A 20,966-nucleotide genomic window follows, 5' to 3' on the forward strand; every position below is an offset into this window, starting at 1 on the left:
CACACACGCTTAGGCCTCGGTACTGGTGTTTTGGTAGTGGTGTTGGTGTTACCAGCTCAGCTGGGCTCGACACACTTACCCTGTTTTTGCTGCTGTCACTCACACATTCACATACCAATGTGTGTATGTATGTACACGGGCGTAGGAAGAACGCAGCACTTCACCTTGTAGCTTTGCGGATAGTTAGATTAGCTTTAGTTAGCTTATAAGCAAAACTTAATCCATTTATGAAGTCAACTTTTTTCCATCACCCATTTAGAATATCCCCTTAGAATATGATTATGGATACGCCCATGGAACACACACCATCTCTGTCCCTCTCTTTCTTTCTCTTTTTCTGTTAAGGTACAATGTTGCTGCGCCTGTGCGCGAGAGAGTTGTGGTACAATGTAACCGCTGAGGGGTGTTTGCTAAGGCTATCGAAATGTAACCGAAACACGTTTCGGCACTTCTGAGCCGAATTAGCTGTAACATTTTGCTATACAATGCCTAATAATTGTTAGATGTTTTTTCAATAGTAACGCCAATACAAATATTCATTCGTTTGTCCTGATTCTCCTTTATACTATAAGAAATAAGAAACATGTTATTTCTTTTTATAGATTTTATTTGATCTAAAGTGTATACCAAATTCGTTATGAGGATTATCAAGCTCTTATTCCAACGTCAATTCCCCAGCTGACTTTTGTTTGTATACAAAAATCATATTGCAAACGAAGAGTAAGAGAAAGAGAGAGAGAGAGAGAGCTAGACAAATTGGGAAAATAGGGGAAATTAAGTAATGGTAAAACAAAGTGTATTAATTGGAAAATTAAAGGCAATTCCAAAATGTACAAACCCTCTGCACTAAGGAAAAAAGAAAAGACACAAAAATAAGAAACAAAATACACTTTTTCAAAGACTTTCCTCACTTTCCTTAAAGTTGCCGCCAAAGATTCAAATAATTCTCTAATAAAAAATGGCAACTTTCGAGTTGAATTTATTTATATACACTACCAAAAAAAGAATCTTATTTTTTGTGGATAACCTATTCATTTAATACTTTTGATATTTTCAGTCTTTAGTTTAATCTTTGTTATGTGTATACGTCTGTGTCGGAGTGGGCAGAGGTTGTTACAACTATTTTTACGTCAATCGTAACAGGACCAGACCTCTTGTCATATGGGGGACTTGTTTGTACGTCTACGTTAAATAAATATCCAAAAAGAGATAATACCTATAAAAATAAATAGCGCTGCAAAAAAACATAAAAGGAACAGCTCCCAAGCGTCAAGTGAATGCAATCCCCTTCAAATAAAGTTGGAACGGCGGGCATGATACTTATCGATAACACGGGCCGTCGATGACTTAACCACTCTGGCAGGTGGCAACTCTGGCGAGAAAAATGTAAATAGAGAAAAAAAAAACAAACAAGACGAGACAAAACGAAAATATTTAAGAAAAAAGATATATATTGTGAATTTGAAACGCAACAATTGGACAGGCAATATAACGAAACGTTAGCGCACAAGGAAGCGAGGGAGAAAATGGCTGCGGCCAGCAACAATGAGTTGAGTGGAAACGGCATGGAGACGATGATGATGCCCAAGCAACCGCAGCAGCAATCGCAGCCACAGCAGTCGAAGGGCATAATGATAACGCCGCCGCCGTCAATGATGCCGCCCACGCCCACCTCATCACCGAATACACACGGCGAGTGGCCAAATTTCAATCCGAACAATGCCAATGCATTCCATTTGAGCCGCGATCGTGGAGAACACTTCGCCTTGCCCCATCTGCCGCCATTGCCAATGAATGCGGAGAATCTGCCTTCGGTCAGCCGGAGCCTAAAGATGCGTCCGCGACACAAGCGAAGGCAATACTGCAGTTATGGTAACATTTGGCTAAAGACGAACGAACGTAAGCTTCGGACCGCCGCCTCTACCTGCAACATCGAGCTGCTCAATCGTATACTTGAAGATGGCTTCAATCCCAACGCCGGAGATGAGTACAATCGCAGCCCTTTGCATTTGGCTGCCTGTCGGGGTTACATACCCATTGTCCAGCAATTGTTGAAATATGGAGCCAATCCGAATGTCGTTGATTCCCTGGGGAATACTCCACTTCACCTGGCTGTCATCTCCGCCAGTTCGAATAACTTCAATGTAGTTGTGCGTATTCTGTTGCAGGGCGGCGCCAGCGTTCACATGTACGACAGGAGTAATAAGACCCCATTGGAGCTTGCCGAAGCAAAATTAAGATTGCTGCGCAATCGATACGATCATCCCACACCTGAAACAGCCAAAATTTTGGAGGATATGTGCATGCTGACCACCCTAATTCTGCGCTACATGGTCAAGCAGCAGCGCGAGCTGGAGGATCTATCCGCGCTGGAGCAGCGTTTGCAGAATCTAAGTACCAGTGAAGATCAGGAGCAGGTCGTTTCACAAACAGCCGACGAGCTGTTGGCCAGTGTCGAACGCTTGTCCATTAACAACAAGTAGTGCCGGTGGCTTTGGGTAGAAATGCTGGGGGGAAATGATAAAAGGAAGCCAGACTTAATTTAATTATGTGTTGTAAGTAAGTTTGTTCGTTTAATACCCTGATACAAGACAAATCGAAGCTAGCGCATTCCATGACCGTCACAATATGCATCAAACTATAACTACAAATAGTTTAAATATTGCCTAGATTGGGATAAAAGAGCACTGACTTTTATGCGCTAAATTCACTAGTTGTATCATGGGCCCATTACTGATCCAATTCGTTTCAGTTATAGTTACTAATCTACAGTTTTTCCTGTTTTCTTTTTTTCATTCTTTTCGCAGTTTGTTTATTATTTCCGAAATTGGCTGCCGACACACACACACACATACACACAAACACAAACCAACAAAAAATTATTTCAAGCGATCTTTTGATTTTTTTTTATATTAAGTATTTTTCATTTAATTTTAAGCTTAACGTTTAGCGCGCCAAAAACAAAATTCTTATATAAAAGCATATGTAATGAATGCAGCTAACAACAAAAGAAAATGCTAAACATTCGTTAGCATTGTTAAGTGTCTATTACATCATATTAAATAATAATATATTACATAAAATGCGTGTAAACATCCTCTCTGAACAATAATAAACAAAATGGCTATTCGACTTACAAAACCATGAAATTAACAGCGATTCTAAATGTAAAATAAATATGGAACTTAATAGAAAATAATAAGTTGGGGATGATATCCTTTAAATGAATACAGTTAGGCTTATCCAGCCTATTTTAACTAATCGGAACAATTAATACCTAAAATTAAAATTTTATGCATTTTTAACTACTAAGTAATTACGCGCTGAAATTTAAAAAAAGTCGATAACATATATCGCACAACCGATAACTATATGACTCTCCGTCGATTAACCGATATCCAACATTCGTCAACAAACTTTTCCTTCGAAGAGTCTGGCAGCACTGCTCACAAAAGTAGAAACATTCGTATAAATCTGCGTGTGTAAGAAAGAGACAATAGTTAGCGATTTGTTATTAAGAATAACGCTCTGAAATAATGTTCCGTTTGTATATGGAATCAGTAATATAAATCATTTAAACGGACAATAAACATTGGCATTGGCAAAAAAAAAAAAGAAACAAGAACCAACAAATCAAAGAGATAAGAAATAAACAAATAAAGTAAAGTAACTTAATCGATCGCAGAGAAAATGATGCAGATGAAGGAGTACAAGGAAGTGCCACAGGACGTGCCGCATGATGATGCAGTAGTGCGTCAGCCACAGGTAACTGGCAATCCAGTTGTGAGCGACAGTGTCACTGCTGGCGGTGGCGGAGGAGTTGTTGGTGCGTAAAAACAATATCTTTGCGCCCACTGAACATACATTTGTATATATGTATGTATGTCTGTACATCTATTTTTGTAGTATATATGTATGTACAATGCATACATATTTAGATTTGCTTGTACATACATACATATGTATGCAAATGGGCGTAGACGAGAGTTTTGCTCTTTGGCTTTTAATCAAAATGAATTCCTCATTGTTTTCTTTGCAGAGAACTGGATGTCCATACCCGTGGGCATGCCCAACTGCCCTCAAGGGCTTGAGTATTTAACGGCTTTGGATCAGTTGCTAATATCGCAGAAAATCGAGAAGCTAGAACTGATTACCGGATTCGAAACAAAGAACCGCTTCAAGATCAAGAACTCATTGGGCCAAAATGTGTATTTTGCCACAGAGGAGAGCGATTGCTGTACTCGCAATCTGCTAGGACGATCTCGACCGTTTGAAATGAAAATTTTGGATAATTTTCAAAACGAAGTTCTCCATTTGCATCGGCCATTTCGGTGTGACATTCTGTGCTGTTTTCCCAATTGTTTGAATGCAGTGGAAGTGTCAGCTCCGCCAGGACAGGTGATTGGCACCGTGGAACAGGTGTGCACGTTCATGAAGCCAAAATTCAATATTAAAAACTCATTTGGCGATATTGTGCTGACCATCGAAGGACCGGTCTGTCCATGCAAATGCTTCAGTGATACCAATTTCAAGGTTAGCAACAAGTGGCCAATGACGTCATTAAATCAGTGCTGATTTCTCTGTATTTGCCCCTCTGCTTTTTCTCAATTTCTGGGTGTGTCTTGCTCACTTTTATTTCCATTTGTATTCCATTTTAGGTATTCAGCGTTAATAATGAGCAAATCGGGAAAATATCCAAACAATGGTCTGGATTGGGACGTGAATTATTTACCGATGCGGATTATTTCAGCGTCACCTTCCCCCTACATCTCGATGTCCGCATGAAAGCCTTAATTTTCTCAGCTCTTTTTTTAATTGTGAGTAACTTCCTTTTAAATCATGCGATGTGCGAACACGCTTCTTACTCATATCTTTGCAGGATGTTGTCTACTACGAGCAATAAGCTAGTGTTGAATCCTTTTTTTGAAATAATCGCACAGACACAATCTCCCACACACACACACATACACTCGTCCTTTTTATGTATGTATGTATATGCCGACTGCTTAGTGTTAGTAATATGAAATAATTCTGAATCTCCAACTCATACCACAAATTTATTGTACACTGAATTCCTGTTTGACCGCAAATGGAATTCCCATTCCCGGAGTTTTTGACGCACAATGCATTTCTTTTTATAGACTGTGTCGTGATATATGTATACATATTGTTTTTTTATGTTTGTTATCTCTCGCATTGAATGAAAGAGAGAAAGATGGAAGGAAGTTCGTTTGCCCCTTTCGGTTTTGAAACGCTTGGCATTTAAAACGCACAAACAACTCAGACAAGTGAAAAACGTGACAAAGAAGATTGGATTATTAATCTGATCAATATATATGTAGATCGAGAACGAGTGCCTTATGACATCCTAGTTATTGTTAATTCCTTTACAAAACGAAAACGAAGACCTAGCACCACCCTCAAATTTTCCTATTCATCTAGTTATCTATCAGTCGGAGCACAGGAATCCTAATTGCAATATGAGCGTACTTATTATATATACATATATTTTTATATGATCTACTAAAAACAATATCGATATCTGCATAATGCTAGCTATGACATAAGTTAAAAACCACCTTAAAAAAATCTCATTCTCGAATTTGAAACTCGAATTTCAATGTTATCGAAATATCAAATCTTCAGATTTTTCTCCTTTTTTTTCGAATGCAAATATCTATCGTTGACTTAATTAATATATTGAACCGATCTGGCATACATTGTACTTCAGTTTATGCTGTATATTTCTGTATAATAAAAAAGTTATATTTTATACAAAAAAAAAAAAAAAAATCATGTAACCCTGACAATAAATTGTGGTATGTACAAGGGAGTTAAGTCCATTAATTGTTCGAATTTCGAGGTCAGTCATGAACATCAACTACATGCGCAACTGGGAATGTGGTTTCTAATTATTTTTAGCAAAGTACTTAGTCTTCTCTTCGGGATTCGGTACAATCTAAAACAGAAGAGTTGCTATAAAACTGACTAAATCGTTATAAACATCGTGAGTGGACTCACCGTATCGGCTCCTGGCTTCCATCCAGCTGGGCAGACCTCACCATGGGTATCGGTGTATTGGAAAGCTTGCACCAGGCGTAAGGTTTCATCGACAGAGCGACCCACTGGCAGATCGTTCATTGTTATCTGTCTCAACAGACCGGTTTGATCAATAATGAAGAGCCCGCGCAAGGCATGGCCACTAGATTCCAGATAAACGCCGTAGTCCTTACTAATTTTATGCGTCAAATCAGAGAGTAGGGGAATTTTAACGCTGCCCAAACCTCCCTCTTTACGCGGCGTGTTAATCCAAGCTAGATGCGTGAAATGGGAATCGACACTAGCTGCTATAACCTCCGTGTTGATCTTACGGAACTCGGCGATGCGATCGGAAAACGCAATGATTTCGGTGGGGCACACAAATGTACTGCAAAAGGTGCATTTAAGAATGTTTATAAATATTTTACATATTTAATCCTGTTTTCGTTTAACCATTTACTTACAAGTCAAGTGGATAGAATAGTAAGACTACATATTTTCCCAGATACTGAGAGAGCGAAAGTTGGACGATTTCCTTGTTAACCACAGCAGTGCCCTCGAATGGGGGCGCCGGTTTGGAGACTAAAAAGAAGAGGTTTGGAGTCAATGAGGAAGGGAGCGTTTTTCTAGGGTTTCGTCGTGACTTACTGACTGCTTTGGTGTATTGCAACTGATGGTCACCCTTGGGCTCTTCGGCTGGATAGACTGAGCCGCCAGCAAAAGAATAGCAGGATTCACTATCCTCCGGTTTTGCTGTCAATACCACAGCCACGAACAGCAGTGGGACAAGAAGTTTTAGAGCCAATGACTTTGCCGACATGCTGCAACTGGTTAACTGAAATCCACGTAGTGACATTAAACGAATTAGTTCCGTTAACTCTTATTTAATTTGAGACAATCGCTTCCCCGCCCCTTTTACAAATCAGACAGAAATGAGGGGCCACGCAGTCAAATAATTTTTTGTATCTGGTTCAGAGAAAAAGTGCTGGGGGAAGAGGCGAGTAATCGGGAATTGTTGTTATTGTTCCAGCCATGATAAGCACAATTGGGAAGCTTATCAATTTCATTCGATAGCCATAAATTTTATAGTTGTCATTTCAATGGGCCAAAAGCAGCGCCAGCAGCAACAACAACAACATTTAGCAGAAGCTATGAACATATTCCTCTTCCCTCTGACAATCGTATATTTGTATTTCCGCACAGCTGTGTGGGAGATATTCCCTTTTATTTACCTTCACGCTTTTGTACTCTTATGAATTGTTTTCTCTTGTATTTTATTTTTTTGGCGTTCTCCCACCCGCTTGAAATTGAACCCGAAATTGAGAATGCCGGCTTGTCTTAGTTGCTTTGAATGTCTCCCCTTTATTTTGCCCCCTATTTGCATGTTGCTTTCAATAGTCGTTCTTTTAAAGAAATGGACCTATGAACTAGTTCCAAGTGGAGATGCGCGTGCTGGACTGCTAAAGAAGTTCTTTCTCTTTCGAGTTCATTGTCTGTGTTGCCATCTCTCTCTTTGTCACCATTCGCCGGCTCAGGAAGTTCACTCGTTCGTTTAATAAAGTTTTCTCCGTTTTAATTGTTTGTAAATTCGGGATTGGATATACATACATACATATGTGTATGTATGTATGTACATATCTTGGAAATACTTAATAACTGAGATTTAAACATTTTTGATTTGCATCTGTTTTGTACTTAAGCTCTATAAACTTTATTAAAATATATTTAGGTATATAAATTGCTTGCACTTACATATTAAATTTTACGCCTGAAGTTAAAACAACATGTATAGTAGTTACAATAGTAGTTTATATATATATGTATGTATATATATATATAGGTCTACGTATGTTTACTTGCTACGACAAATAAATATATAGGTATATAGATATTCTTTATCTCTCTTATGGCCTAGTCTCGGATTCGGATACAGATTCTGCGCGTACAACAAATTGAGCAAGAATAACATAAATATCAGAGGATCCATATCCCGTTATGTTTGTTTCTTTTTTGTGGGGTTGTGTTGTAATTGCAGAAAAAGCGACAACATTGAAAGTACAGTTTTGCCTAGCTTGCATGATGAATTTGATTGAGAAAGTATTATGGTTAGTTGTTGGATAGTAGTTGTAGGTTCGGTTCTTGTAGGTTGTTCAAATGCACCTTCCATAAATTTTGAAAGCCCTTAGTTAATCCCTTCTTAGCTCTAGCTTTCCCAAGCTTCATCCCGCTGTTTGGCAGCTAAAAGTTTTCGTTCTGCACAGGGAAATGAAAAAAGGCATATTGGTAACTTGAAAAATGTCGGAAAACAAGGCAAGCAGACTCACCTTTGGCTTCACGTAAAACACGCCTCTCATTCTCTCTTTCCTCCGGTGCAGTGGGCAATTTGACACCTAGAGCTCCGGATACGAGGCGTCGTGCCAAGGCCGTACAGGTCTCTGGTCGCTGACGATATGGTTGCAATGAGGTGGCTGCCTTTTTAGCTTTCAGGCGCGATTCCAAGGTGGCTTCAGCCAGCGGTTTTAGCTTAACAAAGGGATGGCCCATGGTTAGAACCTCAGCAGCTATTTGAAGGAATTTGCATTATTGATCGGAAAGGCATATTGCTGATAAAAGTGATTGGCTTACCAATGCGCGAACTGCTAAATACGGCAAGGGCGTGGGTATCGTCCACCCACTTGATATCAAAACCAGTGCCTTTGTATTGTGAGAAAAGCATGAGCAAGTCGGGCGTCTTGAATTCTACTGGAAAATTGGATACTTCCAAAACATGGGGAAACTCCTCTTCGTTTAGCAGTGACTGTTTAATGTGATAGACCTACTCAATGGAAAACGTTTAAATTGATAGTTTCTAATAGTTTCCGTCATTAGTTTTTTTTTTATTCTTACGGTGTAGTCCATTTTGGGCAATTCTATTTTACATTTTCCCACTGAATCGGTCAACTCTTGTAGTATCTTTGGATCCAAACAATCTCCGCTTTCATCGAACATATTTTCCCAGTCATCCTCGTCCTCTTCGTCATCTTCGGTGGTACTATCGGCAGGTGGTGGTTGTTGTTGTGGTAAATCTGTTGCAACTTTTTGCGCTTTTGGTTTGATTTCAATCTTATCGGGTATCTCCAGTACATCGGATATAAATGTTTGTTTCATAATGCGTCGATTACTGCGATTTATTTCCTGAAATAGTTCATTCACATTTTAGCTCAAAACAAAACAACAAAACCCTTTCTTGAGAAACTTACCTTTGAGGCACGTTGCAGTTCCTGCACATCATTATCACATTTGTTTGCGTCTTCAGCGGATGCTGAAGAATTGCTGGAGGCATCTTCGATGCGCAATGCTGTCGATAGCAGCTGTTTGGTGCCATTTTTGTTGGCCATTTTGTGTTGCTGATTGCCGCTCATGATCTGGAAAAGAATGGACCCATTATTTGAAGACCGTTTTCAACTCCATTTACACTGGAATATGTACTTCTTTATCCTTATCACAGTTGCCAATGCTGTCTTCGTCTCCTGCTCCTCCTTGATTCAATTGAGTTTTTGTCTCGCGGAGGGCCGATGCCGGCTGTTTGTCTATCACAAGGAGTGTGGCTGAGGCCTCTGGATCCTCCCAGGGTTTTTCTGTAACTTTCTTAACACGTTGCTCCCGACGCTTAGATGGTTTTTTGCTTTTAGTCGTAGCCTGATGACCGTTGCCGTTGCTGTTATTGCTGTTCGTAGTATCGTCCGCTTTGGGTGACGTTATGTCGGCAACTGTTGCCGTTTCAACAGTGGTTGATGTTGCTGTTGTAGTTGCTGCTGTTACTGTTGTTGTTGTCGGCGGTGTTGTCTGACTGCGTCGTGCCCTTGGCACATAAACGGCTCGGTCGGGACGGCGTTCACGCCGAGTGGCTGCTGCTGCTGTCAGCTGCTGCTGCTGCTCTCTACGAAAGACGAAAGCAAAACAAAAACAAAAAAAGTAAATGTTAATCGATTAGCACTCATTGAGAAAAGACCCAGACGACGACCTACCTGTTTGGTGACGATTTCGAGGTAGTTGATGTGCCTGCAGCTGTCGCCGTTGCTGTTGTGGTTGATGAAGACGCTGTTGCTGCTTTTGGTTGTTGGTCGCTGGTTGATTCAGCCGCTGCCTCTTCACTACTGTTCTTCCTCAATGCTGGCGGTCTGTACAGATCCACCGAATTGGACTTGCTCACTAATGGGTGAATAGGAATATAGAAAAAAGTAGAGTGAAGATCATGACAAGCTACAAACAATATGTTGCCAAACCCGAGTAGCGAAGCGCTGCACACCAATCTCATATGTATGAAGTAACGCGCATTTGGCATAAAATAAATTTGAAAAACCAAAAACAACATTAACAAAAAATCATTCCATCGTTGACCCAATTTATGTCTTCAGTTTTGCTTTGCCCCCCGATTCGTGAATGTCAACACACAAAAAGTGAGCGTGCGCAGCGTCGGACGAACTCGATTGGGGGAACGACGACCTGACGAACAACCGAGTGAGTAATGATGCAACAAACAGTCAAGAAAAAAAAAAGCGCGAGAGGGGGCGACCTTGAATGAGTGAGCTGCGTGACCCCCCCAACGCAACGATCTCTTGTTGAATTTTGTATCTGTATCTGCGGCAACGTGCCTTGGTCGGTTGTATGTACATGAACGTAACATGTTTATTTTTAGTGAAATATTTTTAATTGATATACTGAAGTACATATGTACATATGTATGTATATGTTTGTCTGTATCTACTTTACTTGAAAATAGTGAGTGCAATTAGGAAAAGGAATCAAAGTATACAAATGTATGTGCATTAAAACGGTCGAAGGGAGTTTCCTTCAATCTCGCATATCGGATTATGAAATTCCCCTTAGGGTGTTGCAAAGTCTGTGTATTTTTTTTCCCCGATTTACATATTATTTAGCAAAAAAATTTACATATTATTTTTTTTGTTTTTTTTTTCGGAGTGGGCGAACGTAATATCCTCTCTCTTTTGCGTTTTAGCTTTTTGATCGCTCTTTATCTATGTATGCATGTCTAGCTATCCCATATACCCTTTGAGTTGCTTCGTTACTTACAAGGTGTCTCGCTGATATGCTTCTTAACGCCCATTTTACAGAGCTCCGTTACACGTTTACGGTTCGCGCTGCTGCTTCTTGTAGTGCTGCGCCAATTTTTCACTGTTTGATGTTGATTTTGTTGTTGGATTTTGCGACTGCAACAGATAGATTCATATGTGGTATGATTATGCAGAGTACTAGTAGTTAGCTGGGATGATGGGACTCACGTTTCAAAACCGTGCGGATCGATTAGTTGATTGCGAAAACACAAAACTGTGCGGCGCTGCGGCCCCTGCCCCACTGAGAATGTAAAGAGATCGTATTTGTGTCGATAGTTCTCACATGTTTGATGTATGAGATAACGGCGATAATTGCCCACTGGTGGGAATAGCAAAACACTGCGAGAACGAGAACAAACAACAGAGAGAGAGAGAAAGATAAATGTAGAACAAACTTTTTGGTAACGCAAAACTGTTTTCTTGTTTGGGGTCCCTCTACAGGTTACAACAAGTCGCTCTCTCGATCTCCACATGCAGCTTTTGTGGATTGACAGACACACACACTAACAAAGAAGAAAACGCGATTGGTAAAAAATATTTAAAATATTATTATGCAATCCAAAGTCGAGAGCACATAATGTAATATTTATTGGTTGTTTTTGTTTTGTTTTGCAGTTGCCTTTGTTTTGTTGTTCGTTAAGTTGTTTATTGCACGAGGCTTAATTGTTTATTAAACGCGACTTGCATGCTGAAATGAAAAACGGTGTTAGTACTGACAGAGCGAGCCAACTGCAATGCGGAAAAGCTGCTGCAAGCTTTTCCTCTGCATATGTTGGTGTTGCAACAACAGCTGAGAAAACTGGTAACTCGTACTACATTTGTTTTTGGTTTTCCGCGTTGCTTTTTCATAGTTGCTGTAACGGGAATTTGGGCGCAATGGGGATGATCACGTGATTACACGGCCTTAGTTTACCTACACAATATCTTTATATGATGTACATATGTATGTACATATGTACATATTTATGCATTTGTCCCATTCAAAAGGCATTTGGACAGGTTCTTTTTCCTATTCAAAGGAAGTTGGCACTAGTCAAATTTTAAGGAACTATGTTTGTAATCAGTGGCACATTTCCATTTATTGTAAAAGAGATATGTCCCGATTTGCAAAACATAATCAATGTCCTATGGGTTTTAGTTCAGTCAACAGTTCTTCACGACACGAACACGCGGACATCTCTGTACACTCACACTTGCACACAGCAGCTGTATGTATGTATTCTCGTGGCAAGAAAAAAGAACACAGAATAAATGTTCTGATTTTAATTGATTCTTACCCTGAACTCAGGCGTTTCTTTACAAACAGCTCGATATCACATGCAACATTGTGAACAAACTCTTGATCGATTAGGCTTAAATTAGAATCGAATGTTAAACGTTCCAGTTTAAGTAAAAATGCGACATAAAGAAGTCGCCACAGAACACAGAAAAAAAACATTAACAAAAACAACAACAAAAAACCACTATTTCCCCCGAACAACCAGTGGATCCGGTCTTACGTTGGTTGTGCCGATTGTTGTATACCCTTTCCAAAGAACCTTCTTCAAAATGTCTTGCTAGGTAACGGACATAACAAATTAGGCAATAAACATATAAGACAAGATCTTATTGAAATTGGCCACATATATATGAATCGTATTTGATGAATCCTAAATCGCATGCCAATAATTATGTTTTCTTAATATGCGTTGCGCATTTCTGACCATTAATATAGTCTCTCTTGCAGGGTATAAAAAAACACTATTTGTCCCGCTATTTTGATGCAAAGTTGCTTACAACTGCAATCGAGCAAGTTTCGATTCTTAGGGCGCGAAATTTAAAAATAATGAATGCAGGAAAAACGCTACAAATTAGGTACCAATTGTTGGGCTTAAACCACTTGCTCCCACTTGGGAGTTTGGTGTTTTTTCTTTCTGTTTTTCATTTCCATTATTGTTTTTGTATTTTTCATTATAATTCATTAATTATACATTAATTAGTTTTGTTTTTGTTCTTTTGGTTTTTTTTTTTTTTTTTTTTGTTTGGCCTTTGACACTTTATGGCCCAATTAATTGAGCCCCGTCCGCTGCAAGGGCTGAATCATATTTTTCGCCAGCGAGTTTAATGCCGTCGGTGTAGGCCATAAATGTTGTTGGCCGTATCCACACATTTATTAGATCCGGTGAGTATGTATATCTATGTATATGTACACAAGACCAAAACTATGCCCTAAACCAGAAGCCACTCCCCTTATGGAGATGCGTAACGCCCTTTTCTGTCATCTCAGCCATAAAAAACACTCCAACTACCAATTTCTGCAAATCGTCTCCGTTTATTTCGCCTGATAATGTCTCAATAAAATCTGCCAGCCATTCGGCTATCCCTTATACATGTGTAGTTTTCTCTGCAGGTGGGTATGCGTCTGTGTAGGTGTAGTTGCTTGAAGGTGTTCGTTATTACCCATGCGAGTGTATATGTTATGTTTGGGCCCCGAAAACTATTTTGTAATTACCAAAGATATAAATTTTTATGCACGGCGTTTTTGTTCTTCCCGTAATTTTTTTTTTTCTGGTTTGTGTTTTGTGACGTTTGGCTTAAATATTTATTTATGAAATTTCCTAAAGCCCTGAGGCTGTTTCATTTTTCATCTCAGTTTTGATTTGATTCGTTTACGCTGTTTTAATTAAATAGTTTTGCCGCTTTTCGACACCGTCGACAGTTTCGTGCGCCGACATCAGTTGCTTTTAATTGCAGATGTTTTTCGGGCTCCAAACAGATTTTGCGTTAATGCTTTTTGGCCTACACATTTGTTTTTAAACTTCTGGTTAAGGGTATTCGTGCAAATAGATTGAACAAAAAACTATTAAATGATGTAAAACAAAGCCAAAAGAATTGAAAATAGTATACAACACAGAAATAAACTCTTACAGAGGATGACGGAACTGTTCTCTGTGAATATTTTTGTTGTGTTCTGATGCTCCCTGTTCCCCAATGAGGCGGACAAAGTTTCTCGCGATGTCCTCGCTGTAATGAACTTTGCTGCCTCGTCCCAGGACCAACTGCATAATCTGCTTCTGCTTTCTTGTGGCTTTTGGTAATAAATAAAGTTTTAATTGCCCTCACTTTTGATATGGGATGTGAGAATGGGATTATAGTGGGTATTCATAATGTTTGTGGAAAAATAGATTTCACTTGCTTTCATGATTTCAATTAAATATTTGTCAGGCCCATTAACACACTGTCAGCAAGCCTTCACAAGTATCCAAATCAAAATCCAAGCCAAAGTAAAGGAAATATTTTCAGTGACCCAATCAGAAATGCCAGTCACACGACAAGCCACAATTTTCCCCATCCCCATGGCTATGGACTACCTCTACCTCTGTCTAGACGAGATGACATGAGAAAAGAAGGGCAAAATGAAAAAGATGAGAAAGTCTTTTACTTCTAATTAGGTGACAAGAGTTGAGTTATTCAGGCTCTCTTCCACATTAGATTACTTCCCCTCCATTCCTTCGTCATAAACTACGTGACTTTGCTGTGTGTTTAATCGAAGGGCATAAAATTCGTTGGGTATAATCAATTTATGGATTCTGCCACATGCCCCTTAAATTTGAAAATCCCATCAAGCAAACGAAAAACCAATTACAAATGCGGCGGCAGATTTTCCTTTTTCTTGTCGTTTTCTTGTGTTTTTCTCTTCGTTTGGGCCTCCCCTCTTCCCACCGACATGAAAAGAGGGGCTCGACCGTATGGATTCCCAATTCTAAATCGTATGCGTGAAATTTTACCGAATTAAATTTCAATACCCAGACAACACGCCCCACAAATCCTCCCCTCTTTTTATTATTCCTCCTAAGTGAAAGTCTCCCCCCTGATTGCCTCTCTACATCCCTTTCTCCTATTGTCTGTTAGTCGTTTGTTTTGCGCTTCAATTTAAATGGCTTTTCCCTTCTAATTTCCTTTATCGAATTTACGATTTGTTGGTCATGTCATCAACTCGACATCGACGGATGCGGATATATCTCTTGAGCGGGGTTGGGATAAAAGATGCCTCCAGGAGGAGGCATTTGCAAATTATTTTTGCTTCTCCTACGCACACAATATACACCCAGCACACACACAGGCAAACACACATACATATACCGATTTGTGTTTTTATAGTTTCCTATAGGTTGCGGCCAAAACAAATTGCTCGAAGGAGAGCCAAAAAACGAAAAAATCAAGGCATAAATCTACAATGTAAGAGAACCTACATACATATGTATATATACGTAGGTATGTACATACAGATGTATGTATGTATGTTTGTAAATTTGATGAAAATATGTATTCCACTTGTTTTGACTGATGACGAGAGTTGGTTGATATAACGCATGGCAGCGTTATATCAACCCAGGTTTTAAATAAAAGTTTTAGTTTGATTGGTTTTTATTACCATACTTATTTCTTCTAACTAAAAGTATGTGATGAAAACCTTGAATTGGTTCATGGAAAAGGGCTTATTAGATCAATACTCTTGGCTGTTGCCATTTCGGCTTGGTCCGATTGCCATTTTGGCTTTCAAAAACTGTTTTCAGTGGGCTATAAAATAAGATAAATGCAGGTTTTCCAGGCCTCAAATGTCATGAGCCGTTCATATAACCTTTTGTGCCGGTAATTTCCCCGTTTGCCCATTCGCCACTTCTCTCATCCTTCTACATCCATTTCTTTCGGTTTCTGTACCCACACACAATATCCTTTGCGCTGCATTGCCCATTTGACATTTACAAAGTGCAGCTGTTGGCAAGCAGCATCAGAGTCTCCCACAAAACTCCAAACTAAAACCAAATCGAAACGATGCGAACGCAACCAACCAGCCGACTCCTAGATATAGTTGTGGCCCTGTTTGGGGATATATACATGTATATGTGTGTGTGTGTATGTATGGTAAACAAGACAGGAGTCCGTAGTTAAGTTTTAGCGAAAGTTGAGCAAAAAACAAAAAAAGAAAAATGACTTAAGTTTGACATCCCTATTGCTTTTTGTATACCCTTTTGAAGTATTTATGTACATGCATAAAAAAACTGCGAAAATATTGTAAATTTGGTCAAGCGGTTTAAATGCCGACAAATTAATAAACTTTCGAATGTATTTAAGCCTTGGCAGTTCAGCTTAATGTTTTACATTCGAGATTATCAACAATCAAAGTGTTTCAGGATTTATATCAAAATCAAAATGGTCGTTTCTTGGGTAAATGTATGATAAAAATTGCTTTATTCTGCTTAAGCGGAGGGAAAATAACTAGTTTGGGGAAATGAAAAACAAAATGTTTTCCACAGCCGTTGGCAGACATTGTAAGTGGTCACGTATTGTGCGCGAAAAATTTGTGTGTTTTGTGCCACACACGTTTTAAACTGTTAAATCTGTAAGTAAGTAGTAGTTTTTCGCTAAACCAAACGAGTGCGAAAACTGCCAAGGTAATGCAATACCTGCAAATCGAGCGCATTAGTTAACATTCCTAAGTAGTTTAGTGTGTGTTTCACCCTAAAGAATTTGCTCAATATTCTTAGTTGTTCTTAATTATAATAGCGGAAGTTTTAAATAATGCAAAATAATTTTAGCGCTTAAGCTAAAATTTAAATTGTTGGGAAAGGAACAGCGGGATATCTGCAGTGTCCTCTATTCATTTAATCAACAACATGCTGGCCGCAGATGTATATCACACACACACACACACACACACGGACACAGGTGGTAAACACATACAGAGAGAACAAAGACCTGCACAACATGCGCTTAAAAATTAAAAACCAAACCCGAACATCAACGGAGGAGACAAAGTAGAAGAAGCAGCGGCAAATGGCAGACTAATGGGCGGTCTCTGAGGCATATCGGGGCATCTTGCCAAGACACCAAAAAAAAAAAAAAAAAAAAAAAACATAACATTGACATTGAACTAATGAAAGCTGCAGGCGTAGAAAATAACAGGCTACCCGTACGGCCGCCCACCAGAGCCTCCCATCACCCATTCCCAGCGCCAATCCCTTTCACTTCCCTTCAATGGAAATGTGCTGATATGTCCTGCCAACGGGTTATTCATGTGTATGACTATATATGTATGTATGTATGTATGTGTGTGTGCACAAGTGACTGCCTCATTGCTTGTCGAAAGAACACCCTCAAGGGGGCACGCACATAATATGTATGTTGTATGTGTAAATACACTAGGAGAGACGTATTCACGAAAATTGAAAATTGTATGACAAGGATACCACACAAATAACGATTATTTGCAACTGCATTAAAGCCCAATTTCGATTGATGGATTGAGGAGAAATTTAAAAATAACAAGGGCGGTTATTTCTTACAGTGTATTTGACTTTCAGACAACACGCAGCGCAACGCATCGAACGGCTTTTGCTGTCGAACTTAAATTCTCGGGCTGACAGCCGCCAGCCCCGTTTTCTCGCTACTCCGCCTTCTTTTGCTGTTCATTGATGATGGTTTTTACTGTGGCTGCATTTAGAGTTTATGACAGTTTTGTGAGCATTAAATTTTTGTCTTATTTAAACAATGTGTGGGCCATTTCCTAAAAAATAAGGGAGAGACATAATAATAGAGAACGAAATGCCTTACACAATGAAATTCTATGAATTTCAACACTTTCATTAAAGTGTCAGGGCTTAAGGAAACTATTTATTGATATAAAGGGCAAACATGTTACAAATTTTCCTATCCTTTTCAACGCTATAAAAAAGTCTGATGTGAGATCGGGTATCACGCGAAAAAAGTCATCGCACTCAGAGCAACAAATTTTCATTCAGGTCCCTGAAGAGAATTGAGGCATAAAGAAAATTCCTTCATTTACACAGTAACATTAATTGAAAAGAGTGGAAAAATGCAGCAGACAAAGGTTATTTTGCATTACTCCAAGCATAAGGAGTCTGACCTATTAAGGCACAATCGTAAGGGTATACCAACTTTCTCATATCAACATAGTGTTGGTTGACATGCACCTTTGAATTTTCTTTTTTATTTATATTATTGTACGCTTGTTCGTATAAAAAAAAAAAAATGATTTGACATACAGAAAAAATATGGGTAAATGTGTGTGTACAATAATAAATAAAACCGATTTGACCGTTATCATGAGGCAACAAAAAAATTGTCTGAAAGTCAATGAAAAGGGTCAAAATTCAAAGCGTTGAAGCATCATAAGGCGATTTTAGCTAAAAGTGACCGGACAGCCGAGGTGGCATCATTCGGGGAATGCCATAAAGCAGCGTGGCGTAGGTTAAAATCTTCAAAAATGCCAATTAAAAATATAAATATTTGGATACAGGAGCAACTTCATCGTTCTTTTCCCTATTGTGTATATGTTGACCCGCATCAAAGTGGAACTCAGTAGGGAGACAAAAAGTTGAACAAAAATCAACTCAAAAACATTAGAAATTAATTTTTTGTTTGGTAAACTCAACGATACTCTAACAACTTGTTTAGCCTGAAGCTGAAGCTTTCATTTATTCATTGGCGCATCAAAATTTGTGTTGCCTACTTTTCAGAGCCAGACAAAGAATTACTTACGTTTGCTTCACGAATATCACATTTATTAATAAAATGAAATTCAAATTTATTTATTAAGTTAAGTGCCAAGAATGACCGCGACCAAGAATAATATTCTTGGAATTATAAAATAGCTGGCTTCTATACGATTTTTCTAAACAGCTTTGTATTACACCCTCGAATACAGTATAATCACGGGGCCAAGGTCAATTTGCGAATTTAAAGAGTAAATTCGTCTGTTTAACTTTAAGCATAATTGTTGGTACTATCCACAGTTTTTAAGTCTGAAACAAACCGCTTAGACAATTTCTTTCTCGTTGACCTGCTTCGTGCCTTCCTCACTCACGCTTTAAGGGGCAGAAAGACATATGGGGGCAAACAAATGTACGGAAAGAGAAGGAAAAAGAAAATATTCCTATCAATTTTCATTTAATTTTTTACTTTATGTGAAAATCCTCATAAATAATAAACTTGAGATTTAAGTACGTGGTTGAAAACTTTTTGCTTTAGCGAAATGTTCATTTCAAATGCTCAGCCATGGAATAAACAATGACAATGAATTTGCTTTCCTTTTTATACCATACACCCATAGGGTGAAATGGTATATTAAAGTCGCCAAAATGTATGTAACAGGCAGAAGGAAGCTTCTCCGACCCTATAAATATATATTCTTGATCAGGATCAACAGCCGAGTCGATCTAGCCATGTCCGTCCGTCCGTCCGTCCGTCCGTCCGTCCGTCCGTCCGTCCGTCCGTCCGTCCGTCCGTCCGTCCGTCCGTCCGTATGAACACGCAGATCTCGGAGACTATAAGAGCTAGAGCCACCAAATTTGGTATGTATACTCGTGTAGTATGCACATGTTCAGAGTAATTTGGAATTTCGGCCACGCCCCCTTACGCCCCCAGGAATCACATAAAACTGTTTTTCTTAAAAAGTATGACAGCTAGAGACATCAAATTTAGTTTGTATACCCGATTAGTTAGTGCGCAGAAATTAACTGTTCAAACTTTTTGCCACGCCCCCTTACGCCCCCAGGAATCACACAAAACTGTTTTTCTCAAAAAGTATAATAGCTAGAGACATCAAATTTGGTTTATATGCTCGTTTAGTTAGCGCGCAGAAACTAATTGTTTAAACTTTTTGCCACGCCCCCTTCCGCCCCCGGAATTTACATAAAAGTGATTTCCTTCAAAACTATGATAGCTACCGACATCAAATTTAGTATGTAGACTAGTTTAATAGACGCGCAGATATTGGCTATTTAAACATTTTGCCACGCCCACTTCCGCCCCCGCAAATTAAACAAAACTGATTTTATCAAAAACTAACAAAGCTAAAGTCACCAAATTTAGTATGTATACTGGCATAGTATGCGCGGAGAATTTAGATATTTTCACATTTTGCCACGCCCACTTCCGCCTCCATAATTTAGAAAAAAACGATTTCCTCCTTTAGTTTTTTGACTATCGCATTTAAATTTGGCAGACTAATTTATCTTATCTATTTCTACCAAACTACCAAATTTTATTGAAATCGGACTAGAAACATGTAAAATATGCGTATGAACGTATTTTACTACGCGGTCCACAAGGCCAGAATTGGACGTGGGCTCTAGCGGCGCTAGAGTGCTCGTGTGTTTGTAGAGTGAGCGAGATAGCACATAGTATAAGACATGTAAAAACAATTTAATAGACATACATTTGGTCTTCGAAATAAGAAATATTTGTTTCACCAGGTGTATGGTATACCCAAGTCGACGAGTCGACTTACTTGCTTCATTTTTTTTCAATTTCAATTACAATTGCTTTTCTTTCAATTCATGTACAATTTTTCCAGTTATTTTACAGCCATTGTTGCTGATGCGACCCCTCCCCCGTCCTGAATCTTTTCCGTTGCTCTCCATCATGGTGGTGCTGCTGCTGACAACGTTATTTTATTGAGTTTTCTTTTCTGATTTCTTCGTTGTTTTTCTTTTCTCGGTTATTCGTTTCTTTCGCATTGCTTTTTGTGCCATGAAAATGCTCATGTGATTGCATTGTCTTGATTTCATTTCAAAGTCACAAAATGAAAATCAGTGGAATATCCCAGAGTCTTTCGCATTGCCAATGCACTTATCAAATTGTCGTTTGTCATTAAATGGCAATTAGCCAATGCCACAGCAAAGTCAACAACAATCTGTCGAGGATTTCTCGTTCTCGCTTTCCCCGCTTCTCTTCCAACGTTTTGCATTGCTTTCCTGCCCTGAAAACAGAAACTTTTAAGCGGAAACACGCGCCTGCCCAACTGAGCTG

At 39.0% G+C, this 20,966-nt stretch overlaps 4 protein-coding genes across 5 annotated transcripts; 2 read left to right on the top strand and 2 right to left on the bottom strand.

Annotated features, from left to right (window-relative positions):
- The first annotated feature begins 1,349 nt into the window (after positions 1–1,349).
- On the top strand, positions 1,350–3,149 carry LOC137578921 (ankyrin repeat domain-containing protein 54). 2 transcript variants are annotated; one of them, XM_068292539.1, is made up of 2 exons: positions 1,350–2,559; positions 2,808–3,149. In XM_068292539.1, the coding sequence occupies exon 1, from the start codon at positions 1,527–1,529 to the stop codon at positions 2,481–2,483; it is 957 nt and encodes a 318-aa protein (XP_068148640.1). In that variant the 5' UTR covers positions 1,350–1,526; the 3' UTR covers positions 2,484–2,559; positions 2,808–3,149. The 2 variants fall into 2 exon arrangements, with proteins under 2 accessions (XP_068148640.1, XP_068148639.1); XM_068292538.1 differs by having other exon boundaries at positions 1,350–2,555.
- Positions 3,150–3,471: 322 nt separating this feature from the next.
- scramb2 (scramblase 2) lies at positions 3,472–5,789 on the top strand. Its single transcript, XM_068292377.1, has 4 exons — positions 3,472–3,826; positions 4,040–4,533; positions 4,659–4,817; positions 4,880–5,789. The coding sequence occupies exons 1-4, from the start codon at positions 3,691–3,693 to the stop codon at positions 4,901–4,903; spliced, it is 813 nt and encodes a 270-aa protein (XP_068148478.1). The 5' UTR covers positions 3,472–3,690; the 3' UTR covers positions 4,904–5,789.
- Prx4 (Peroxiredoxin 4) lies at positions 4,880–7,410 on the bottom strand. The gene is made up of 5 exons (XM_068292378.1): positions 7,272–7,410; positions 6,688–6,874; positions 6,504–6,621; positions 6,022–6,427; positions 4,880–5,959 (listed from the first exon to the last, which is right to left on the bottom strand). The coding sequence occupies exons 2-5, from the start codon at positions 6,857–6,859 to the stop codon at positions 5,909–5,911; spliced, it is 747 nt and encodes a 248-aa protein (XP_068148479.1). The 5' UTR covers positions 6,860–6,874; positions 7,272–7,410; the 3' UTR covers positions 4,880–5,908.
- Positions 7,411–7,724: 314 nt separating this feature from the next.
- On the bottom strand, positions 7,725–12,598 carry LOC137578799 (R3H and coiled-coil domain-containing protein 1). The gene is made up of 10 exons (XM_068292380.1): positions 12,431–12,598; positions 11,322–11,492; positions 11,113–11,249; positions 10,047–10,230; positions 9,508–9,958; positions 9,279–9,443; positions 8,926–9,213; positions 8,665–8,854; positions 8,364–8,600; positions 7,725–8,292 (listed from the first exon to the last, which is right to left on the bottom strand). Exons 1-10 carry the CDS (start codon positions 12,589–12,591, stop codon positions 8,243–8,245), a joined length of 2,034 nt encoding a protein of 677 aa, XP_068148481.1. The 5' UTR covers positions 12,592–12,598; the 3' UTR covers positions 7,725–8,242.
- Positions 12,599–20,966: the final 8,368 nt, after the last annotated feature.

The sequence above is a fragment of the Drosophila tropicalis genome, unplaced genomic scaffold (assembly GCF_018151085.1).
Source record: "Drosophila tropicalis isolate 14030-0801.00 unplaced genomic scaffold, ASM1815108v1 contig_694, whole genome shotgun sequence".
NCBI lineage: Eukaryota > Metazoa > Arthropoda > Insecta > Diptera > Drosophilidae > Drosophila > Drosophila tropicalis.